The sequence below is a fragment of the Gossypium raimondii genome, chromosome 10 (genome assembly GCF_025698545.1).
Source record: "Gossypium raimondii isolate GPD5lz chromosome 10, ASM2569854v1, whole genome shotgun sequence".
In the NCBI taxonomy this organism is placed as follows: Eukaryota; Viridiplantae; Streptophyta; class Magnoliopsida; order Malvales; family Malvaceae; genus Gossypium; species Gossypium raimondii.
Window position 1 is genome coordinate 60,714,673 of NC_068574.1, and position 20,810 is coordinate 60,735,482.

Genomic DNA, 20,810 nt, shown 5'->3' on the forward strand with positions numbered 1-20,810 from the left:
GCATTTTTCGAAAGGGCAGAGGGTTCCACTTCGATGATACGAACTTCATTAGTAGAACCACCACACTTTAGCCTTATTATCTCATCAATTCTAGAGGACTGATCTGTGATATTTTGAATATTAGCCCTAACAAATGATCGAAGTTTTTGAGTATCGGATGGTAATTGATGCATCTCTTTCCTTTTCTTTACGATACTCATCCTTAACAGTGTGAAACTTGAATGGGATTAGACAAGGTGATATCTGCTCCAACAAGTCTCAGCTTAGAATTCATATTATCTATATTTTGAACAATGTTCCAGCAAAAACCAGATTCTATCAAAACGAAAAATTCAAAAGATCTAAAAGGAAAAGTTCAAAAGAAGAACAAGGTGTTCTAAATGATTATCCAAAATGTTTTCAAGTCCATATATATTCACACATAATAAGTTGACTAAGACTACAAAACATACTAGTAAGGAACTATGCTTAAGAAGCCTGGTGAATGCATATATGCCATTGACCATTAATCCTCTCGAACACATTTATTACAAACTGCGAACCCCAATTGCTACCTTTTGTTGTCTTGACAAATTCCATGCACGTAACATACCCAAAATCTCCTCTAACATGAACTCGAACATTTTTCAGCTTTATCTCTAGTGGAAATTCGAAGTTCATCCACACAATTTTCCAGCTTTTCATTATGGAATCATAACCAGATATCCCATTTCCCCCTGGGTGTACACAACAAACATCATCTCCTTTCACCCAAAGGTTTTGCATCATGGCTAGATCCCCTCTCCTAAAAGCATCATAAAACGCGAAATTTGCTATCAGTACCAAAGCCTTACTATCCTCATGTAGGACTCGAAGATCATCCTTGATTTTTGCTGCTTCAGCATAGTTTTCTTCCTCGATGGTAATCTGCAGGTCCCTTCGTAAGGTTTGTTCATCCAACATGATGCTTTCAGCATTTCGGTTACCCTCGATGTCATCACCTTTGGCTTGAAAAGGCATCAACAATAGCATATGTGGATTTTGTTTGATGGGTACTGCACTAAATTAATCAGCAATTAGATAAGCTGGATTTTGCAAATATGATGAATCTATATTAAGATAAGTTGCAAAGACAAGAAACTTACAAGAGGTATTCCATTTCCCAACTTGTAGTGTCACTAACCCAGTAAAAACTCGGTCTTGTTTCCTCTTGAAGCCTTCCTTCTTGTTTAGTTTCTCTTGGATAAAACTAGGTCCAATCAAAAGGGTGTCTATGCATATTTCTTCATTTAATAGTTTGGAAAAAAGGTCATTTCTTAAAGTTCTCATCTCTTGCTTTTCTATATTCTCACTAACATTTTGATGAAAATCATTACAATCTCCGGACTTCGGAGAGACTTCCTTATGTACATCACCAACAAGGGGAGTTTTGGTTATACCACCTATTCCCCAAAGTCCAATTGCACGATAGTCTTTTCGCTCAATCAGCCTCAAAATCGTGTTTTTCTGATAGTCCAATCCAACCAGTTCCTCAGAAGCACTTTTAGATTTGCTATTTGTCAACTTTTCTGTAACATATTCAATAATATCCTTGATATATTCCGCTTCGGGTCTAGCAGATAATAAAGAAAGAAAATGGTAAGATGACAGCTTGTAAGTTTGAAAGGTACTTACAGACAAGGTTTTTTTTCCTGTTATAAAGTTTGTTTGTTTGTTTTAATTTAAGATAAATATAATTTTAGAGTTTAGAATTTGAAGGTCTATGATTTAAGGGGTCAAGGTATAGGGTTTTAGTATCTAGGAGTTAAGTTTTAGAAATTTATAAAAAATATTAAATGAATTTTACTAAATTTTTCTTAAATCTTAAAAAGAAATTAAAAGAAAAAGCTCAAGAAGAAAAATATGGATGGTGTAGATTTCATGAAATCTAATACAAAGATAAATATAAGAAGAGAAAAAATATAGTTACCTACCTATCAAGTTTCCCACCATCTATATGCCAACCTTTTAATTTACCAACTTCAGCAAAAGCAGCTTTCCATCGCTTCACTTCATCAACTAACCTCTTTGATTCATGCTCTTCAAAGGATACCTGAAAGCTCCCACCAATATTTCGCACATGGGAAGGATCAACATGGTAAAAGATGGGAAGAACAATATGCCCTTGAGTGTTCTTGCGGTCTATGATGTCAGAAACTTCAGCCAGGCATGATTTTGAAGAAGCATAGTTTACGGATAAAACGATAATTGAGAGATTTGAGGCTGCAATAGCTTGAGAAAGTGCTTTTGAAAGTTGCTCTCCTTTTTCCAGTTTTTCTTCATCGAAGAAGACATTCACTCCCATGTCTTTCAAAGCTTTGAGTAGATGACTGGTGAAGTTAAGGCGCGTGTCTTCACCTCTGAAGCTCAAGAAAACTTGATGCTTGATTTGACGAGAAGAAGAAGAAGCCATAAAGAAAGAGTATTCAAACAAACTAACCTAAGGATATTTTGTGAAGAGAAAAATAAAAAGAGCAAAACATACTAAGGAAGATTTTCTTGGCTTGATTTCTTTAAGTATTCTGCAAAAGAAAAGTTGAACATACTAAGGAAGATTTTCTTAGCCTGATTTTCTTTAAGATTTTCTTGGCCTGATTTTCTTTAAGCCAAAGATTTATGTTTCTTAATGTCCTTTAAAACATTAATTTATTTGGTAAATGGTAACTGCTGTGTAGTCCAGAGTCAAGGTCTTCTAGTGGGACAAAATTGTGAACCAATTTAGTGGATTTTAAAAAAAGAAACTGCGGATTAAGTTTTAACTCAGCTGGCGTTAGAATTGTTATCAATGCAAGAAGACATAGATTCGAGTGCGCTGAAGCACATTATCCTTTTATTTAAGGGTTGGGGAGAAGTCATAAGTAGTTCTAGATATTAATGTATCAAAAAACAACACTACAGCAAAATAGGTTTTTAGAGGCGTTTTTTGGCCCTATAGCCCTCTAAAATAATTCGCGGCCTTTTGAGAAGTGCCACAAAAAACCCCGTTAAAGAACATGATCTTTAGCAACGCTTTCCCACAAACGCCGCTACAAAACATGATCTTTAGCTGCGTTTTTAGTGAAAGAGTCGGTAAAGATCATTGTGGGAAAACACCACTAACTTTAACAAATTTTACCAAACCATTTTAGTTTATATAGAACCCGAATTTTTAACATAATTTCCTATAACATCAAATCTAACCAAAAACTTCAAATCTAAATGATACCATCACGAAAGAAATATGTATATGATCTAAATTAATAAATGAAATAACAAAATATATTATATTCAAAAGTTATATTGTTAATATATTCTCACAATAAGAAAACAAAAGTCTAAGATGGCAGGTTCTGCAACTGCTGAAACATTTTCATCATATTCTGAAGTTGTACTTGGAGTTCGTTATATTTTCTTGTTGCCTTTGCTTCCCTCGCCACTGCCTCCGCTTTAAGTTGTAGCTAGAGTTCATCATATTTTCTTTGAGTCTCTATTTCTGGGTTGTTGTTTATTCAGAACAAATGTTTTTTACGTTGTTGTAGGTTAGAATTTGAAACATGAGAATAAATTAACAAAAAACTAGACCCAAAACAGAAAAACTTACATGGCGATGCAGTAGAGGAGTGTCGACAGCAATGCGCAAAGGAGTGTCGACGGCGATGCAGCAGACGGTCGAGGAAAATCTAAGGGATTGGGGATTTTGATTTGGGGAAAAAATTAAGGGATTTGGGGAAATTTTTTAAGAGAAAAAAATAAGGGATTTCGAGGAAATGATTTGAGGATAAAACTAAGCAGAGCAAAACGGCATAGTATCGATTAAAATAAAATCATACTTTACGGCGTTTTTCTCATAAACGTCGCTATTGCTTACCTTTGGCGACTTTTTTCCATTAGTGCCACTAATGTATAATATTTGCAACGTTTTCAGTCCAAACGCCACTAAAAACGCTGCTAAAACCTTAATTTCTTATAGTGCAACTTATCATTTAATAGAGAATACTTCAACTCTTTTATTTTATTTCTTTTAAGATATATTATCCTTTATCAATTTTTATTTTATTTTTTCTTTTAAGATTATGTTACACTTTATCAAATAATATAATTATATTCATTATTTAATTTTAACTAATACACCAAACAAATTTTATAAATCAAATTTAATACTTAATATTTTAATTTTTAATTTTTAACATTTAATTTTTAACTTATCATACAGAACCTAAAAATTTAAAATAAAATTTATCATGATCCGTTTCTTTACCCATTTTTATTATATAAACTAGTTGTACTTATTAAGGTAAACTATAAAAATAGCCACTTTTGTTTGTCTCAATTTACATTTTAGTCATTTACTTTTGAAATGTTACGTTTTAGTCACTTATGTTATCGTTTTGTTACGAAGTGGTCACTCTACCGTTAAATTCTGTTACCTCCCTAACGACAATCCTACGTGGTAGTCCAAATTAAATTTATTTAACTAAAAACCTATTTTCATCCCATCAATCGGACATCTAAGTTGGTATTTAAAACCCATTTAGACTGCTACATAAGACCACCATTAGGAGGTAATAGAGCTTACCAGTAGAGTGACCACTTCGTAACAAAACGATAATATAAGTGACTAAAACGTAACATTTCAAACATAAGTGACTAAAATGTAATCTGAGGCAAACAAAAGCAACTATTTTTATAATTTACCCTATTTATTATTTATTAAACCATTTGCTTCCTCAATTAGTCTATTCAATTAAATTGTACTTGGTGGATCACAGATTGATACTATTAGATGGCAGCTTATCCAAATATTAAAAATAAATTTGTATTAAAGAAAACCTAATGAGAAGACAAAATTACGCTTTGTCTTTATTGACTTATTTTTAGTCTAAAAAAATTTGAAGAAACAAAGAAAGGCAGCCAAGCTTTTAGAATTGCGAATAAAAAAATCGATGGATAATTATATGAAACATTGGTCTTTTATAAGATTAAAAAAAGCAATTAATCTTAGAGTAAACATTGCTTACTTTTACTGAAAGGTTCACATATCCATACCATTAAATGCCAAATAAAATAGATTTTTATTAAAAACACACGAAAGAAATTAAATGCAAAACTCTTCAAGAAATACATCGGTAAATTCACTAACAACTGGTAACTTATTTAACTTCGACTCTAAATCTCTGGTATCAAGGATGTATGCTAGAAACGCTTCACTACCTTTACGTACCAATCTCTGTGCGGAGATAGCTGAAATGATTCTAACAACACTATTCGACCTGTCAGATTCAACTGAAACCATTTCTACTGTCTGGCATTTCAAATCAATTCATTTCTGTCTACGATTTACCACAACATCATGTAATGATGATAGTCAATTCATACCCAGAAAAACATCAAATTCCTGAAAGGGTAGTAACATCAAATCAGCAAGGAGCAACCTCTAATTTTCCATGGACATTTACGATAAACTAACTATTACACTCTAACCTAGTGGATTAGTAACTTGAATATCATATTCAGTTGATTCAACAGGTAGTTTTTTTTTTGTTACTAATGCAGTGCAAATATAAGAATAAGTTGACCTAGGGTCAATCAGTGCATACACAGTAACATCAAAGAAATAGAATGTACCAACAATCACATCAGGTGCAGTAGCTTCCTCTCTGGCTCGGATGACATATGTTCGAGTAGGTGCTCTAGTCTCTGATCGTACACCTATATCTTTTGCTCCCATACTAGGAGTCCCAGTAGTGTTGTTCTGGTCCGAACGTCTACCTTTCTGAGATGTAGACATTTGCTTTTCATTACGTTAAGTTTAAAGTTTTAATATGTTAAATTTAATAAAGGTAATGATAAGTTTAATTCTTGATATACTTAATAAGCTTTTATAAGCTTAACATGTTTTGTTTTTCAATGCCTATGATAAAGGAAGAGATGGATGAATGCAAAAGCGGATTGTAAAGTTTTTCAAAGTCGCGGATTTGGCTTAGGGCTCTAGACGTTAGGAAAGAAATTTGGATTTTGACACAACCTAAAACGAAATTGAATCCAAGTTAGATAAAAAAATTAAAATAAATAACTAAAATAAAATAATAAATCAAAGATTAAGGAAGCGAATAAATAAGATAAATGGAAAGATAGAACGTAGCATGTAGAAGTCCTAAGAAGCCTTGGAAACACGAAGAATCCACAAGCCCCTTTAAGCGGCTCTAATTTCCCCTCCAAGATAGAAACCTTGGCAAGAAAAAGTTTGAAGATGATCCCCACAATCTAAAAAGATTGTTAAAACTCTTTTAAAAGAAACTACAGAGAATTTCTTAAAAAGAAACCCAGAGAGAATTTATTAACTCAAATGAGAAATAGAATAATAATGAAATATTGAATGCATTGTGTATAATGCAAAGACCTATATATGGGCTAGTTAAATAAATCTAAATAAAACTCTTAAGTATACTAGAAATCTAATTTAATCTAAACAAGAAGTGGTTTTAAACTAAATTTTCTTGTTAAAATAAAACTCATAAATAACTTGAAATACTTAATAATCATCAAAATTCGAATAAACAATAAAATCTGACAAATATAATATTGGGCTCATATATAATAAAAATTAAGTCTAAAATAAGAACCCAACATGACTTAAACTCGAATTAAAAGCCCAAAATTCGTAATTCCATCATAATCCCATTCAGAAATTATGCTCGTGCAGTCTTCACTAAAATAGTCATAACTTGAATTCCCGAACTCAAAATTGAGTGATTCAAAATACGTTTCGAAGCTAAGAGATAGATCTTCAAATGCCATGAGATATCTCAACCCAAAAATGTCAGGATCCTATTCAAAAAGTCATCGCAAGTCTGCTGATTTTCTAAGCCTGAAAATTGGTAGTCTTGATTATTGGAATCTAATGAATTTCACCTCATTCGTGTATTTATCAACGTAGGTGGTAGAGGCTTGAATTGAAACTTTAGAGTGAAGACATCTCATCACATCACATCTTAAAGTTTGGAAGAAGATATGGTTTTGATCTTTTGGTAATAGATTATGGCATGTATTTAGGTTTAATCAAAGCATGTGTGTAAGATTTCTAGTGGAAATATTTAATGAATAATGATTGAGTTGTATGTACAAAACAAGGGGATGGAGACTTGGGGAAACTTCTCGAGACTACACTATCCATGGAGTCGAAACCAAAGTTGAAAAGAGATGCCAAATGATTGAGGCAAGGAAGTTCAACCAAACTTTCACACTTGGAGTGTCAAACGAGTTTAAAGTTGATTGCTCCTGAAAGATTAGGTATCTTCCTTAAATTCTTGCAATTTGAAATGTCAGTTTCCCTTAAATTAATAAGGTCCTATGCAAAAGAAAAATATATAAAAATAATTATATCACTTTTAAGCTTATGCATCTTCTCAAAAGCAGCAGCACATCTAACTTTTAATTATGCTACGGTCTTTGCTCCACCTAACACCTTTTAATTTCTAATCAATTTTTATTTGCGCATGATGTATATGATGATGAAGATTATGATGATGGTGATGATGTATATGAAGTTGACGATGATGAAGAGCTTGAGGAGGAGGATTGGGATGGAGAAGATGATGTGGATATCTTTGAAGATGGTATTGTTGCTGGAGATGATGATTACATAGAAGAATCAAATCACAAATCAGGTAGTGTTGGGTTAGGTATTGGGTTAGGTATTGAGTTGGGGCTTCAGCAGTGGAGCAAGGTGGCTCGATTATAGTTTGGCAATGGTGATGGTGAACAAGGACGGTTCTGGGAAAAGAAGAAACCATTAATGAGAAATTAAAAGAAAAGAAAGAAATTTTAAAAAAGTGAATTAATTAATTAATTAGAAGTTTTGTTTTTAATATTTAAAAATTAAAATTAAAATAAATATTTTTAATACACGTGGCCTAATATTATTGTTTCATAAATAGACATGGTGCAATATGATTAGATAAGATAAAAAAATTGAACGATAGTCAATTAGGTACCAAGGTGGCTTATAATTTTCAAATGTAAGTATTAGTTAAGTCTAAAAATAAGTTTAGGTACCTCTGTATATATTAAGTTTTTAAAAGAATATATATTTTAATTTAATATAAAAAATAAAAATTAAATATTTTCTTATATATTAAACAATAAAACTGAGTATTTAGACAAGTCAAGCATGGGTTTGGAATAGTTTTTAAGATAGGGCTGCAGCTCCACCCATGGGAATCTCAACGTGACAAAACTTTATTATTTTAAAAGCAAATAAGAGTATATAATAGTATATTATCATTCACATCGCTTGAAGTTCGTTTGGATGATACATATGCATATTCAACAAACAGTACATGTTTCTAGCAAGTGTTGAATTGCATTCTAACTTTTGAGTAGTACTGAAGATTACATAGAGAGTCTAAAGATAAAGGACACTTCTTTAATTTGAGTCATAGATGAATTTTAAGCTTTCAGGGATTTTTAAGAATTCAATAATTGGGAAATGAGTTAGGTCTAGATTATTAAAAGATTCCATCTTGAACCATACATTTTTACCCTTGAGTCACTCATAACTAAAGCCTAAAGATCACTTGGAGGATCGAGAGACAGACACACCTCTTCAATTTGAGTTCCAAATAAGTTTAATCTTTTTAAACTTTGTTGGGGTTTTGACAGCGGCAAAGGAAGAAAACAGAGAACACAGAACAATGAAGCAAGATGCAAGAAATATTTTCACTTGCTCAAAAATGTGCAGCAAGGCAGTTTATGGCTGATAGCTCATTTTTCTCATTCATTCAACTAGAAAAACAATACATTTATAGTAAAATACATCACCAAATATTCAACTAACCCCACTTATCAGCATTGGGACCAATAAAATATTGCTTGTACACATGGTTAAGCTGATTTATCAACATCAATATCAAAGTTCATTTTCAACCAAATTAAATTACATTGCAACTAAAATAGAAAATATGTTGCTGCAACATGTACAATTGCTACAGCATGCATACAAGCTGTATGCACTCAACATAATCATCATAGTAGGATGCACTTTAACAAAAACATAACAGCAGCATGGTTGACCATTTTCAACAAACTTTCTAGGATTTTTGGAAACTTGACTATTGGGCAAGCACTTAGATTCAGATCACAAAGGGAATATTTTTTTTATCCTTGAGCCACTCATATCTAAAGTCTGAAGATTACTTGGAGAGTCAAGAGATAGGCACACCTCTTCAATTTGAGTTCTTGGGATTTCTGGAAATTTGACCATTGGACAATGAATAAAGTTCAGATTACGAAAATATTACAACTTTGAAATATTTCTCGATACGTTATTTTTACCCTTGAGTTTCTCAAGCTCAACATTTTAAGTCCAATGGGATACTCAATTGATTCACTTAATTCTAAAATAGGAAAGTAATTTTGAGATTACGACATCCGGTAAGTCCAAGCCTTTTAAGTGATGTTGAATGATTGAGGGAAAGAAGTAACCGAACTTTCACACCAGCTAAACAGAAGAACTTCAAGGTTGATGGCTTCTAATAAACTAGGAATCTTCCTTAAATTCTTGCAATAACTAATGTAAATTTCCCTTAAAATTATTTTGGGCTGTATAAAAATGAAATTCAAAATAATTATAAATCAAATAATGTTGCTATTAAATAACCTATACTACCACATGAAAGAAAATTATCAATTTATTAAATAATGACCCTTAAATATTGGATAGATTTATATTTTAAAAATCATATTAACAAATAGATGCTCTTTGTCCTATTGGAAGACATTGACTTCGAGGTTACAAACCCATCGGAGCAAAATAATAATAATAATAATAAACTCCATCCACCCCCTTTCTTTACCCATTTTATGACAATTTTATTGTACTTATTATTTACTAAACCATTTGCTTCCTCAATTAATCTATTTAATTGGATATTATTTTACAAGACATTAATATTTTCTTATAAGATTAATCATAAAAGTAAGTAATTAATCTTAAACTAAATAGCAATTTAGTATTGCAAAATTGTAGTTGGTGGTTCACAGATTGGTACTACTAAATGACAGCTCACCCAAATATTGAAAATTAAATTTGTATTAGAAAACCAATTAGAAGACAAAATTACGCTTTGGCTTTATTGACTTTTTTTATATTGAAAAAAAATTATTAAAAAAAAAAGGAGTAAGCAATTAGTGTTGGAGTGAACAGCTGACTTTTACTGAAAGGTTCACATATCCATACCACTAAATGCCAAATATTATTATAAAAACACAGAAGAAATGAAATGCAAAATATTATGAATGTCTGCTTCAAAGGTTCACAAATCTATTTTGCTCTCTCTTGCTTCAATCACACAATCAATACTCTTTCATGGCTGCTGCTTCTTCTTCTTCCTCTTCCTCTTCTCCTCAAACAGACACATGCCTGAACTTCATCACTCATCTGCTTAAAGCTCTGAAAGACTCGATGGTGAATGTCTTCTTTCATGATGAAAAACCGGAGCAACTTTCACAACCACTTTCTCCAGAAATTGCCTCTTCTAGTCGATTGAAGCATCAGGTTTTCTTGAGCTTCAGCGGTGAAGACACACGCCTTAATTTCACCGCTCATCTACTCAAAGCTTTAAAAGACAAAGGAATGAATGTTTTCTTCGATGAAGAAACACTAGAAAAAGGGGAGCAACTTTCACAAGCACTTTCTCTAGCAATTGCAGCCTCAAATCTCTCAATAATTGTGTTGTCAGTAGACTATGCTTCTTCAAAATCATGCCTGGCTGAACTCTCCGACATCATGCGCCGCAAGGACACTCAAGGACATATTGTTCTTCCCATATTTTACCATGTTGATCCTTCCGATGTGCGGAATCATGGTGGTAGTTTCAAAACATCCTTCAATCACCATGAATCAAATAGGCTACCTCAAGTACAACGATGGAAAACTGCCTTTGCTGAAGTCGGTAAATTAAAAGGATGGCATATAGAAGGAGGCAAATTCGACAGGTAACTATATTTTTCCCATCATCTTATATTAATAATCATTGTTTTGTTTTAGATTTCGTATATAATTATATTTTTTTATTATTTGGTAGACCTGAAACTGAGTACATCAAGGATATTGTTGAATATCTTATAAAGAAGTTGATGAGTGGCAAGTTAAAAAATGCTTCTGCAGAGTTAGTTGGAATAGATGATCAGAAACAGACGATTTTGACGCTAATTGAGCAGGAAGACAGTCGTCTAATAGGACTCTGGGGAAAGGTGGTATAGGCAAAACTACCCTCTCTATGTTATATACAATGAAATCTCTTATAAGTATGAAGATAGTTGCTTTCTTCTAAATGTTAGAGAGAAGTTAAAAAAACAGGGGATGGAATCTTTACGAAATGAACTTCTTCCCAAACTCTTAAACCAAGCAATTCATGTAGACACCCCCTCAATTGGGTCAACTTTAATCCAAGAGAGGCTAAGCAATAAAAGAGTACTTGTTGTCCTTAACGATGTTAATGACTCAGACCAAATAGATTGTTTTGGTGTTAAACATTTTGGTGATGGAAGTAAAATCATTGTAACATCTAGAGATAGACAAGTACTTAAGAATGGAGGTGTTGACAAAATACATAAGGTAAAGAAGTTAAAAGACAATGACTCTCTTCAACTTTTTTCTACATTTGCATTTAAACAATTGAATCCCGCTGTTGAGTTTCAAGATCTATCGAAAAAGTTTGTAGAGTATGCCCAAGGAAGTCTAGAAAAGAGTGGGAAAGTGAGGTGGATAAACTAAAAGAATATGAGCGACCAAAAATTTCACAGATTTTGAGGAGTAGCTTTGATGACTTGGATGAACTAGAGAAGAATATATTCCTTGATATTGCAATCTTCTTTAAAGGAACACTCAGAAAAGATGTAGAAAAAATTCTAAGTTGTTGTTATAAGGGTGTTGTGAGTGGAATAAGCAACTTGATCGACAAGTGCCTACTTGATAGCACACCTTATATTGAATGGATATTTATGCATGATATGCTTGAAGAGATGGGCAAGGACATTGTTCGCAAAGAATCTATAGACCCTGAAAAACGTAGTAGGTTATGGGGTGCTAAAGACGTGTTTCAAGTGCTCAGATATAACAAAGTAAGCCCTAGTTATATTTATATTCTTTTAATTTTTTATATCTTTGTGTGATTTTTATTAGAAAGTATAAAAATTCAATTAATTATGTGTTGTCAAATGTTAACAAGTTTTATTATTTGAAATTATTTTGAGTTTAAGTTTATTGCCAAATCACCGGGAATGACCAATGTATTAAGATATATGTCATGGGATTTTCGCAATGGTTTATAGACTTAGTATCTAATGCATTGCTTTAGAAAAAGAGTAAACTACAAAAATAGTCACTTTTGTTTGCCTCAAATTATATTTTAGTCACTTATATTTGAAATGTTACGTTTTAGTCACTTATGTTATCGTTTTGTTATGAAGTGGTAACGTTACCATTAAACTCTGTTACCTCTTTAACGACAGTCCTACGTGGCAGTCCAAATAGATTTTAAATGTCAACTTGAATACCCAGTTGCTAGGAAGAAGATAGGTTTTTAAGTAAATAAATTTAATTTGGACTGCGACGTAGGACATCTAAGTTGGCATTTAAAACCCATTTGGATTGCATGTAGGATCACTGTTAGGGAGGTAACGGAGCTTAACGGTAAAGTGACCACTTCGTAACAAAATAATAACGTAAGTGACTACAACGTAACAATTCAAACATAAATGACTAATATGTAATCTGATGCAAACAAAAGTGACTATTTTTGTAGTTTACCCTTAGAAAAACAAAAAAATTAAACATTTTCTAATATAATTACTTTCTTTTCGTGATATAATTGTTTAATGGAATGGCCATAAATTTCTTTGTCTTGGTTTTTGTTCTTAGGGAATTAATCGAATTGAAGGAATGAAGTTAGACATATCTCAAATTGATAACCTACGGTTACATCGTTCTGCTTTTGAGGGAATGATTAATCTTAAAGTTATCTTCTTCTACACTGATGGTTTTTTTTTGGGATAAGTGTTCGGCAGAGAAGTTTCTTGCAGACCAAGTTGATAGTGTATCTCTTCCTGAAGAGCTAAGGTATCTTCGTTGGGACTATTATCCCTTCAAATCTCTATCTGGTTTTAATCCAAAGAATCTTGTTGTGCTGAAATTAATACGTGGCGATATAGAATATCTTTGGAATGATGATGATCATCAGGTATATTCTTTCATACTTTCTTCATTCAAGATAGTTTCGAAATTCAAAAATAGTTTATAATTGATATGTTAATGAATAAAAGTATAGATTCTATTAATAGTTATAATGTATCATTTTTTATACGGCCGAAAGTAATATAACTATTTATACTTTCTTTGCACAGGGTCTAGTTAATTTAAAAGAAATTAACGTTGCTGATTGCAAGAATTTAAGGAAGATTCCTAGTCTATTAGGAGCAATCAACCTTGAAATCCTTGAGTGTAGCGGGTGTGAAAGTTTGGTTGAACTTCCTTGGCTCAATCATTTGACATCACTTAATAAACTAGGACTTACAGGATGTTGTAATCTCAAGACGTTTCCCGTGGTCCCAAAACACTTCCCGTGGTCCCAAAACACTTTCCTATTATAGAATTAAGTGATTCAAAAATAGAAGAAGTGCCTGATTCAATTGAGCATCTCGTCAGACTTATAAAGTTGTGCTTGAAAAACTCCAAGGTCAATACAGTATCAAGCAATATTTCAAAGTTGGAATCACTTCATGATATGGATCTTAGTCATTGCCCAATAGCCGAATTCCCAATAATCCCAAGAAGCTTGACAGAATTTAACTTATCTGAAACTCAAATTGAAGATGTGTGCTTGTCTCTCGACACTCCAAGTAATCTTCAGACGTTAGATATGAGTGGCTCAAGGGTAAAAAAATGTATCCATCAAGATGGAATCCCTTCGTGACCTGAATCTTAGTCATTGCCCAATAGTCAAATTTCCCGAAATCCCAAGAACTTTAATAAAATTAAACTTATCTGGAACTCAAATTGAAGAGGTGTCCTTGTCTCTCGACTCTCTAGGTAATCTTCAAACATTAGATATGAGTGGCTCAAGGGTAAAAACTGTATCGATCAAGATGGAAATCGCCCTTCGTGATCTGAATCTTAGTCATTGCCCAATGACAGAATTCCCAGAAATCCCAAGAAGCTTAAGAAAATTGAATTTATTTAGGACTCAAATTAAGGAAGTGACTTTGTCTTTAGACTCTCTAAATAATCTTCAGATGTTAAAGATGAGCTGCTCAAGTATTCAAAAGCTACAATGTAGTATCATCCCGTTCGGTTTAAGAGAGATTCCAACAGTTGATGTGTCCTCACCAATCTTGATGTCTAAAAGCATTTATAGGTTGCAAATGGATCATTGCGAGAGTCTTATTGTTGGATCTGTAACTGAAATAACAGACTCGGCAAGTGTCTTGTGCAACAAGCCTCGATGCTTGCTGAGGAATCAAATGAATTCGAGCAAAAGAAAGAAGAAAAAGCTAAGGAAAATGGAGAGGAAAATTGATGAACAAACTGATTTCATTCATTGAGTAAACAATAGCATAATGCCAATACATAAACCAAGCACTAAGCTTGTCAAAATAGTAAACAATCACCTAATAGTTACCTAACACTACTAAACATTGAAACTTGAAGTAATTAACTTGTGCATACAAGCAAAGCTGAATTAATAGCTCATATGGCTGCAAATTACATCAATCATATACCTAACATAGTTCTAAATGAACTAAATTACATTTCATTAACTAGAAGTTACAAAATGAACAAGAACTAGATCATTTGAGCTTGAGAAGCAGCTTCTGCCTTGGTCGATCTTCATGATCTGCATGTTGGCTGGTGTTGCAGCATGCTGGCCAACTTCATCACTCCTCTTTGGGTAGCATGCTGCAAACTCCTAACATCTTCCTTAAATATTCGAACTTAGTTGCATTAAGACCCTTGGTCAAAATATCAGCAATTTGATCATCTGTCTTGCAATGAATTAGCTTGACTTCTAATGCTTCCTCCATTTCTCGTACAACATGGAGTTTGATGCTGAAATGCTTTGTTCTCCCATGGAACACTAGATTTTTGGCAATGGCAACAGTAGATTGATTGTCACAAAAGATCTCTGTTGCTCCTTTTGACTCACATTCAAATCATTCATGATTTTTCTTAGCCAATTGGCTTGGTTGACAGCACTTGCTGCTGCAACATATTCTGCTTCAGTAGTTGATTGAGCCACCAAGGTTTGCTTCTTCGAGCTCCAACAGAACATGGCTGAACCAAGACTGAAAGCATACTCTGAGGTGCTTTTCATGTCATCCAATGAGCCAGCCCAATCACTGTCAGTATAAACAGCTTTAGGCTTTCTTCTTTCCTATACATCAAGCCATAGCTCAATGTACCTTTGATATACCTGAGCACTCTCTTTGCTGCTCGAAAATGCTTCTCATTGCAACAATGCAAGAACCTTGAGAGCAAACCTACAGCATACATTATGTCTGGTCTCGTTGCAGTTAAATACAACAAGCAACCAACTAGACTTCTATAGGTTGTTTCACAAACCTTCTCAAAATCACCTTGGCTCGATAGTTTTTCTCCAACAGCAACAGGAGTCTTTGTTGCTCTACTGTTTTCCATAGAGAACTTGGTTAAAATCTTCGAGGAGAAGCTCTTCTGGCTTAGAAATATCCTATTCTGCATTTGTGACACCTCCATGCCAAGAAAATAGGACATCTTCCCCAAAATCAGACATTTCAAACATCTCATGCATCTTGGTCTTGAAATCAGCCAGCATTGCTTGGTCTCCTCCTGTCACCAACAGATCATCAACATACAGAGACACAATAAGCTGTGTTTGTGTCCCTTCCTTCTTAACATAGAGTGTTGGCTCACTCTTGCTCCTGTCGAATCCCAAATCAACAAGGTAACCATCGATTCTACTGTACCAGGCTCTAGGAGCCTGTTTCAAGCCATACAAGGCTTTCTTCAACTTATATACCATCTGCACCTTCCCAGCTATTTCAAACCCCTGAGGTTGTTCAACATAGATGTCTTCCTCAAGAAATCCATTTAGAAAGGCTGACTTCACATCAAGCTGGTGAATTTTCCACTGCATTTGCTGCAGCTAAGGCAATCAATAGCCTTATGGTGTCAAGCCTGGCCACTGGTGCAAAGGTCTCCAAGTAGTCCAGGCCATATTTCTGACTGAACCCTTTGACAACCAGCCTTGCTTTCAGTTTGTTCAAGGTTCCATCAGTATTTTGCTTGGCTTTGTACACCCATTTCACCCCAATTACCTTCCTTTTGACTGGCCTTTCAACCAATTCCCAGGTTTGGTTCTTCTCAATCATGCTGATCTCCTCAGCCATTGCCTGCCTCCACCCTTGCTGTGCTTCTGCCTCTTCAAAGTTGCTTGGTTCAACTATGGCTACATGAGCCCTTTCATAAATCTCAGTCAATGGTCTTGTTCCCCTGATTGGTTCATCATCAATGTCTATTTCAGGACCATTTTGGTCTGGCTCAGCTTGATTTGCTGCAAGTTCTTCTGAGACTTCCTCAGCTTCATGTCTTTCCTAGTTCCAACATGATCTCTCATTGAATACCACATCCCTGCTGACTAACACTTTGTTTGTTGAAGGATCAAGATCCTATAGCACTTCTTGACAGTGCTGTAGCCCACCAGAACACCAGGTCGAGCCCTTTCAGACAACTTGTCCCTTTTAACAGTAGGTACATGTGCATAATAGATGCACCCAAAGACTTTCAGATGAGCCAGTGATGGCTTGAATCCAAACCAGGCCTCGAATGGAATCTTCTGGTCTAAAGCCATGGTTGGAAGCCTATTTTGAATGTAGGTTGCAGTGTTAACTACTTCTGCCCATAGAGCTTTAGGCAGATTCTTCTAAATCATCAGGCACCTAGCCATATCCATCAAACTCATATTCTTCCTTTCACTTACACCATTTTGCTGAGGTGTATAAGTGTTGGTAAGTTGATGTTTGATGTCTGCCTTATCACAAAAGGCTTGGAACTGAGCTGAGGTGTACTCAGTCCCATTATCAGACCTTATGGTCTTGACATGTAGCTTTGTTTAGCCTCGGCAGAGTCTTGAACTTCCAAAACACTGAGGCCACCTCTGATTTTTGTTTCAAGAAGTAAAGCCAACAATATCTCGAGAAATCATCAATGAACAGTATGAAATACCTGTTTCCTCTTAATGACTCAGTCTTCATGGGGCCACACACATCAGTGTGTACTAGTTAGAGCTTTTTAGAGGCTCTCCAGGCTTGATTCAAGGGAAATGGGAGTCTAGCTTGCTTTCCTAGCTGACATACTTCACATACATCATCATGCTCCACTGAGTTGGTGAAGTTTTCAGCCAAGCCCTCTCTGACCATTCGAGCCATCGATCTGAAGTTGGCATGTCCAAGCCTTTGATGCCAAAGCTTGGATTCATCTGATGTAGCTGTGTAGGTAATGTCTGACTCCTTTGTCCAGTTAACCACAAAGCTCTTATCAGCCATAGGGACTGCCATTAGCTTGGATCCACTTGGATCACTGATTTGGCATTGATTGTCTTTGAACACCACAGAATAACCTTTCTCAAGTAATTGAGCTATGCTGAGCAGGTTTCTGTCAATTTCAGGCACTAGAAGCACATTTGAAATCACTTTGGCACATGTGGAAGTACATATCAGCACATCATCCTTGCCTTCAGCTTGGATATGGTGACCATTACCTATCTTGACTTTAGTTTTGCAGCTTCTGTCTAAGGACTTGAAGATAGCAGCATCAGGTGTCATGTGGTTGGTGCATCCACTGTCTAGGAGCCAACCAGATGAGAGTCTTTCCTGTGAAGCTGAACATGACACAGCAAATACCTGTTCCTCTTGGTCACTGTCCTCTTTAGCTACTCGAGCCTCAGCTTTCATCTGTTGAAACTGATTCTGCCTTGATTTGGCCTTTCTCTTACAGACTCTCTCAACATGACCCTTCTTCTTACAATGCTGACATACAGCATCTGGATTGAACCAGCATTTTTCTTCTGGATGACCAACTCTTCTGCAGTGCTTGCAAGTCTGACTCTCTTTTCTTGCAGCATCAGACCTTGGCTTGTCTCTCAAGCCTTCTTGCATTTGTAGGCAATATTTGTTCTTGCTTGAAAGACACCTTCTTGATGCTCCTCCAGTATGCTTGCTCTCCTCTGCTCTTGAGCATATAGAGCATTGATCAACTCTGTTAGGGAGATGGTGGCCAGGTCTCTTGAGTCCTCGAGAGATGAGATTTTTGCCTCATATCTCTCAGGCAGAGTTGCAATAACCTTCTCCACTATCCTAGCTTCATTGAACTGCTCTCCAAGGAGCCTAATTCTGTTAACCACAGCCATAATCCTGTCAGAGTACTGCTTGACAGTTTCTTCTTCCTTCATCTTCAAATTCTCGAATTCTCTCCTCAAGTTCAACAACTGTTGCTACCTTTTCCTCTCTGTCCCTTGAAACTCCTCTTGCAACTTGTCCCAGGCTTGTTTTGGTGTTTCACAGGCCATAATCCTTGTGAAAATCACATCTGACACTGAGTTCTGGATGCAAGACATGGCCTTGTGCCTCTTGGTCCTCTCATCAGCATGCTGCCTGATTTGAGCCACTGTTGGATTGGCTTTAAATGGCTCTGGTTCAACATCTGAGTTGACTACCTCCCACAGATCGAAAGCCTGCAGGTAGGTTTTCATTTTGACCACCCATATGTGGTAGCCTTCTCCATTGAAGACTTCAGGTGCAGCTGGTGAAAAGCTTGATGAAGCCATAGATTTGTATAACAGATCCCTTAAGAAATAGGCTCTAGATACCAATTGTTGGAGCTGTAACTGAAATAACAGACTCGGCAAGTGTCTGTGCAACAAGCCTCAATGCTTGCTGAGGAATCAAATGAATTCGAGCAAAAGAAAGAAGAAAAAGCTAAGGAAAATAGAGAGGAACATTGATGAACAAACTGATTTCATTCATTGAGTAAAAAATAGCATAATGTCAATACATAAACCAAGCACTAAGCTTGTCAAAAATAGTAAACAATCACCTAATAGTTACCTAACACCACTAAACATTGAAACTTGAAGTAATTAACTTGTGCATACAAGCAAAGCTGAATTAACAGCTCATATAGCTCCAAATTACATCAATCATATACCTAACATAGTTCTAAATGAACTAAATTACATTTCATTAACTAGAAGTTACAAAATGAACAAGAACTAGATCATTTGAGCTTGAGAAGCAGCTTCTGCCTTAGTCGATCTTCATGATCTGCATGTTGGCTGGTGTTGCAGCATGCTGGCCAACTTCATCACTTACATTACTCTCAGAGCTTTCACCATATATTCCGTACTTGGATGCACATGGCTGTACATCATTAGAAAAAGTATCATTTACAAATCTTGATCCTTTAGATGATGATGTTGTCGATTGGTTTTACCTGTTATTCTGTAATTGCTTCATCTTGAATCAAGATTCAATTGATAACATTGAGGCAAATGCCATGCTCAAAATTAGATACCTGGCAGAGAAACAGAGATTGACATAGGAGTATCATTATCTTCTATATAGATTATTTTACTGTTTCACAGGAAACAAAATTTTAACAAATATGTTCGAGCATCAGAGCACGAGTTCTTCGTTAGTTTTGAAGATAGCCCCAAATGGGCCCAGTGGGAGTAGATTCTAGGCCTTTTCCATCAGCTTTGTGGCTGATCTCACGCGCTGCCACCACCATGAATATCTTAAATTTATCTATGAATACCAATTGACAACCGCCAGTGGTGGTGATTATGAAAAGTTCACAAGTCAGTAGAGTTCCTGTACAGACCTTGAGACGGAGAGGAAGTATATAAGTGATCATGTGCTGATTCTGTTTAGTGAGCATATGGTTAAAAAAAAGAGGATTATCAGGGGGCTTCATTTGAATTCTACATTGAAAATCCCAATTACAATGTAGAAGGAGAAGAAATTGAAGTCGAATATATAAAGGTGGAGAAATATGGTGTACATGTATCTTATATAGATGAAGAACCCAGCACCACCCCCACAACATAAAAGTCCTAGGCACACTTAAGCACTAAACTTAATTCTTGATGAAGTTGGCCAACATGCTGCAACACCAGCCAACATGCAGATCATGAAGATCAACCAAGGCAGAAGCTGCTTCTCAAGCTCAAATGATCTAGTTCTTGTTCATTTAGTAACTTCTAGTTAATGAAATGTAATTTAGTTCATTTAGTACTATGTTAGGTATATGATTGATGTAATTTACTGACCATATGAGTGCATTAATTCACTTTGTTTGTATGCACAAGTTAATTACTTCAAGTTTCAATGTTTAGTGGTGTTAGGTAACTATTAGGTGATTGTTTGACAAGCTTAGTGCTTGGTTTTTGACAAGCTTAGTGCTTGGTTTATGTATTGGCATTATGCTATTGTTTACTCAATGAATGAAATCAAGCTTTGTTCATCAATTTTCCTCCATTGAGAAGAAAATTTGGCAGAACAAACTGATTTGAAGCAGGGTGAAAGAAAAAAATCAGGATGAGAGTCTGATTTGAAGCAGGCTGAGTCAGACAGTGAATAGAAGGCTGCATTGGAAGACAAGAAGGAAAAGGTTGTGATCTGGTAAAGCAGGTCAGCACTTGGCTGGAAAAGAAAAATTGGCTGAGAATAACCATGTGAAGCATGAATCGGCGAGGCTGGCAAGTGTGAGGCAGAAAGCG

General features: G+C 35.1%; 2 protein-coding genes across 3 annotated transcripts in view; one reads left to right on the forward strand and one right to left on the reverse strand.

Annotated features, from left to right (window-relative positions):
* Positions 1–374: 374 nt before the first annotated feature.
* Positions 375–2,592, reverse strand: LOC105775200 (disease resistance protein RUN1). The gene is made up of 3 exons (XM_012597733.2): positions 1,953–2,592; positions 1,125–1,591; positions 375–1,034 (listed from the first exon to the last, which is right to left on the reverse strand). The coding sequence occupies exons 1-3, from the start codon at positions 2,429–2,431 to the stop codon at positions 469–471; spliced, it is 1,512 nt and encodes a 503-aa protein (XP_012453187.1). The 5' UTR covers positions 2,432–2,592; the 3' UTR covers positions 375–468.
* Positions 2,593–10,241: 7,649 nt separating this feature from the next.
* LOC105775196 (disease resistance protein RPV1) overlaps positions 10,242–20,810 on the forward strand; it is a 37,681-nt gene continuing 27,112 nt past the window's right edge. For both annotated transcript variants that reach the window (XM_052621614.1, XM_052621613.1), the window contains exon 1: positions 10,242–10,992. In XM_052621614.1, coding sequence (XP_052477574.1) covers positions 10,364–10,992 — 629 coding nt within the window. In that variant the 5' untranslated portion in view covers positions 10,242–10,363. The remainder of the gene's footprint in view (positions 10,993–20,810) is intronic.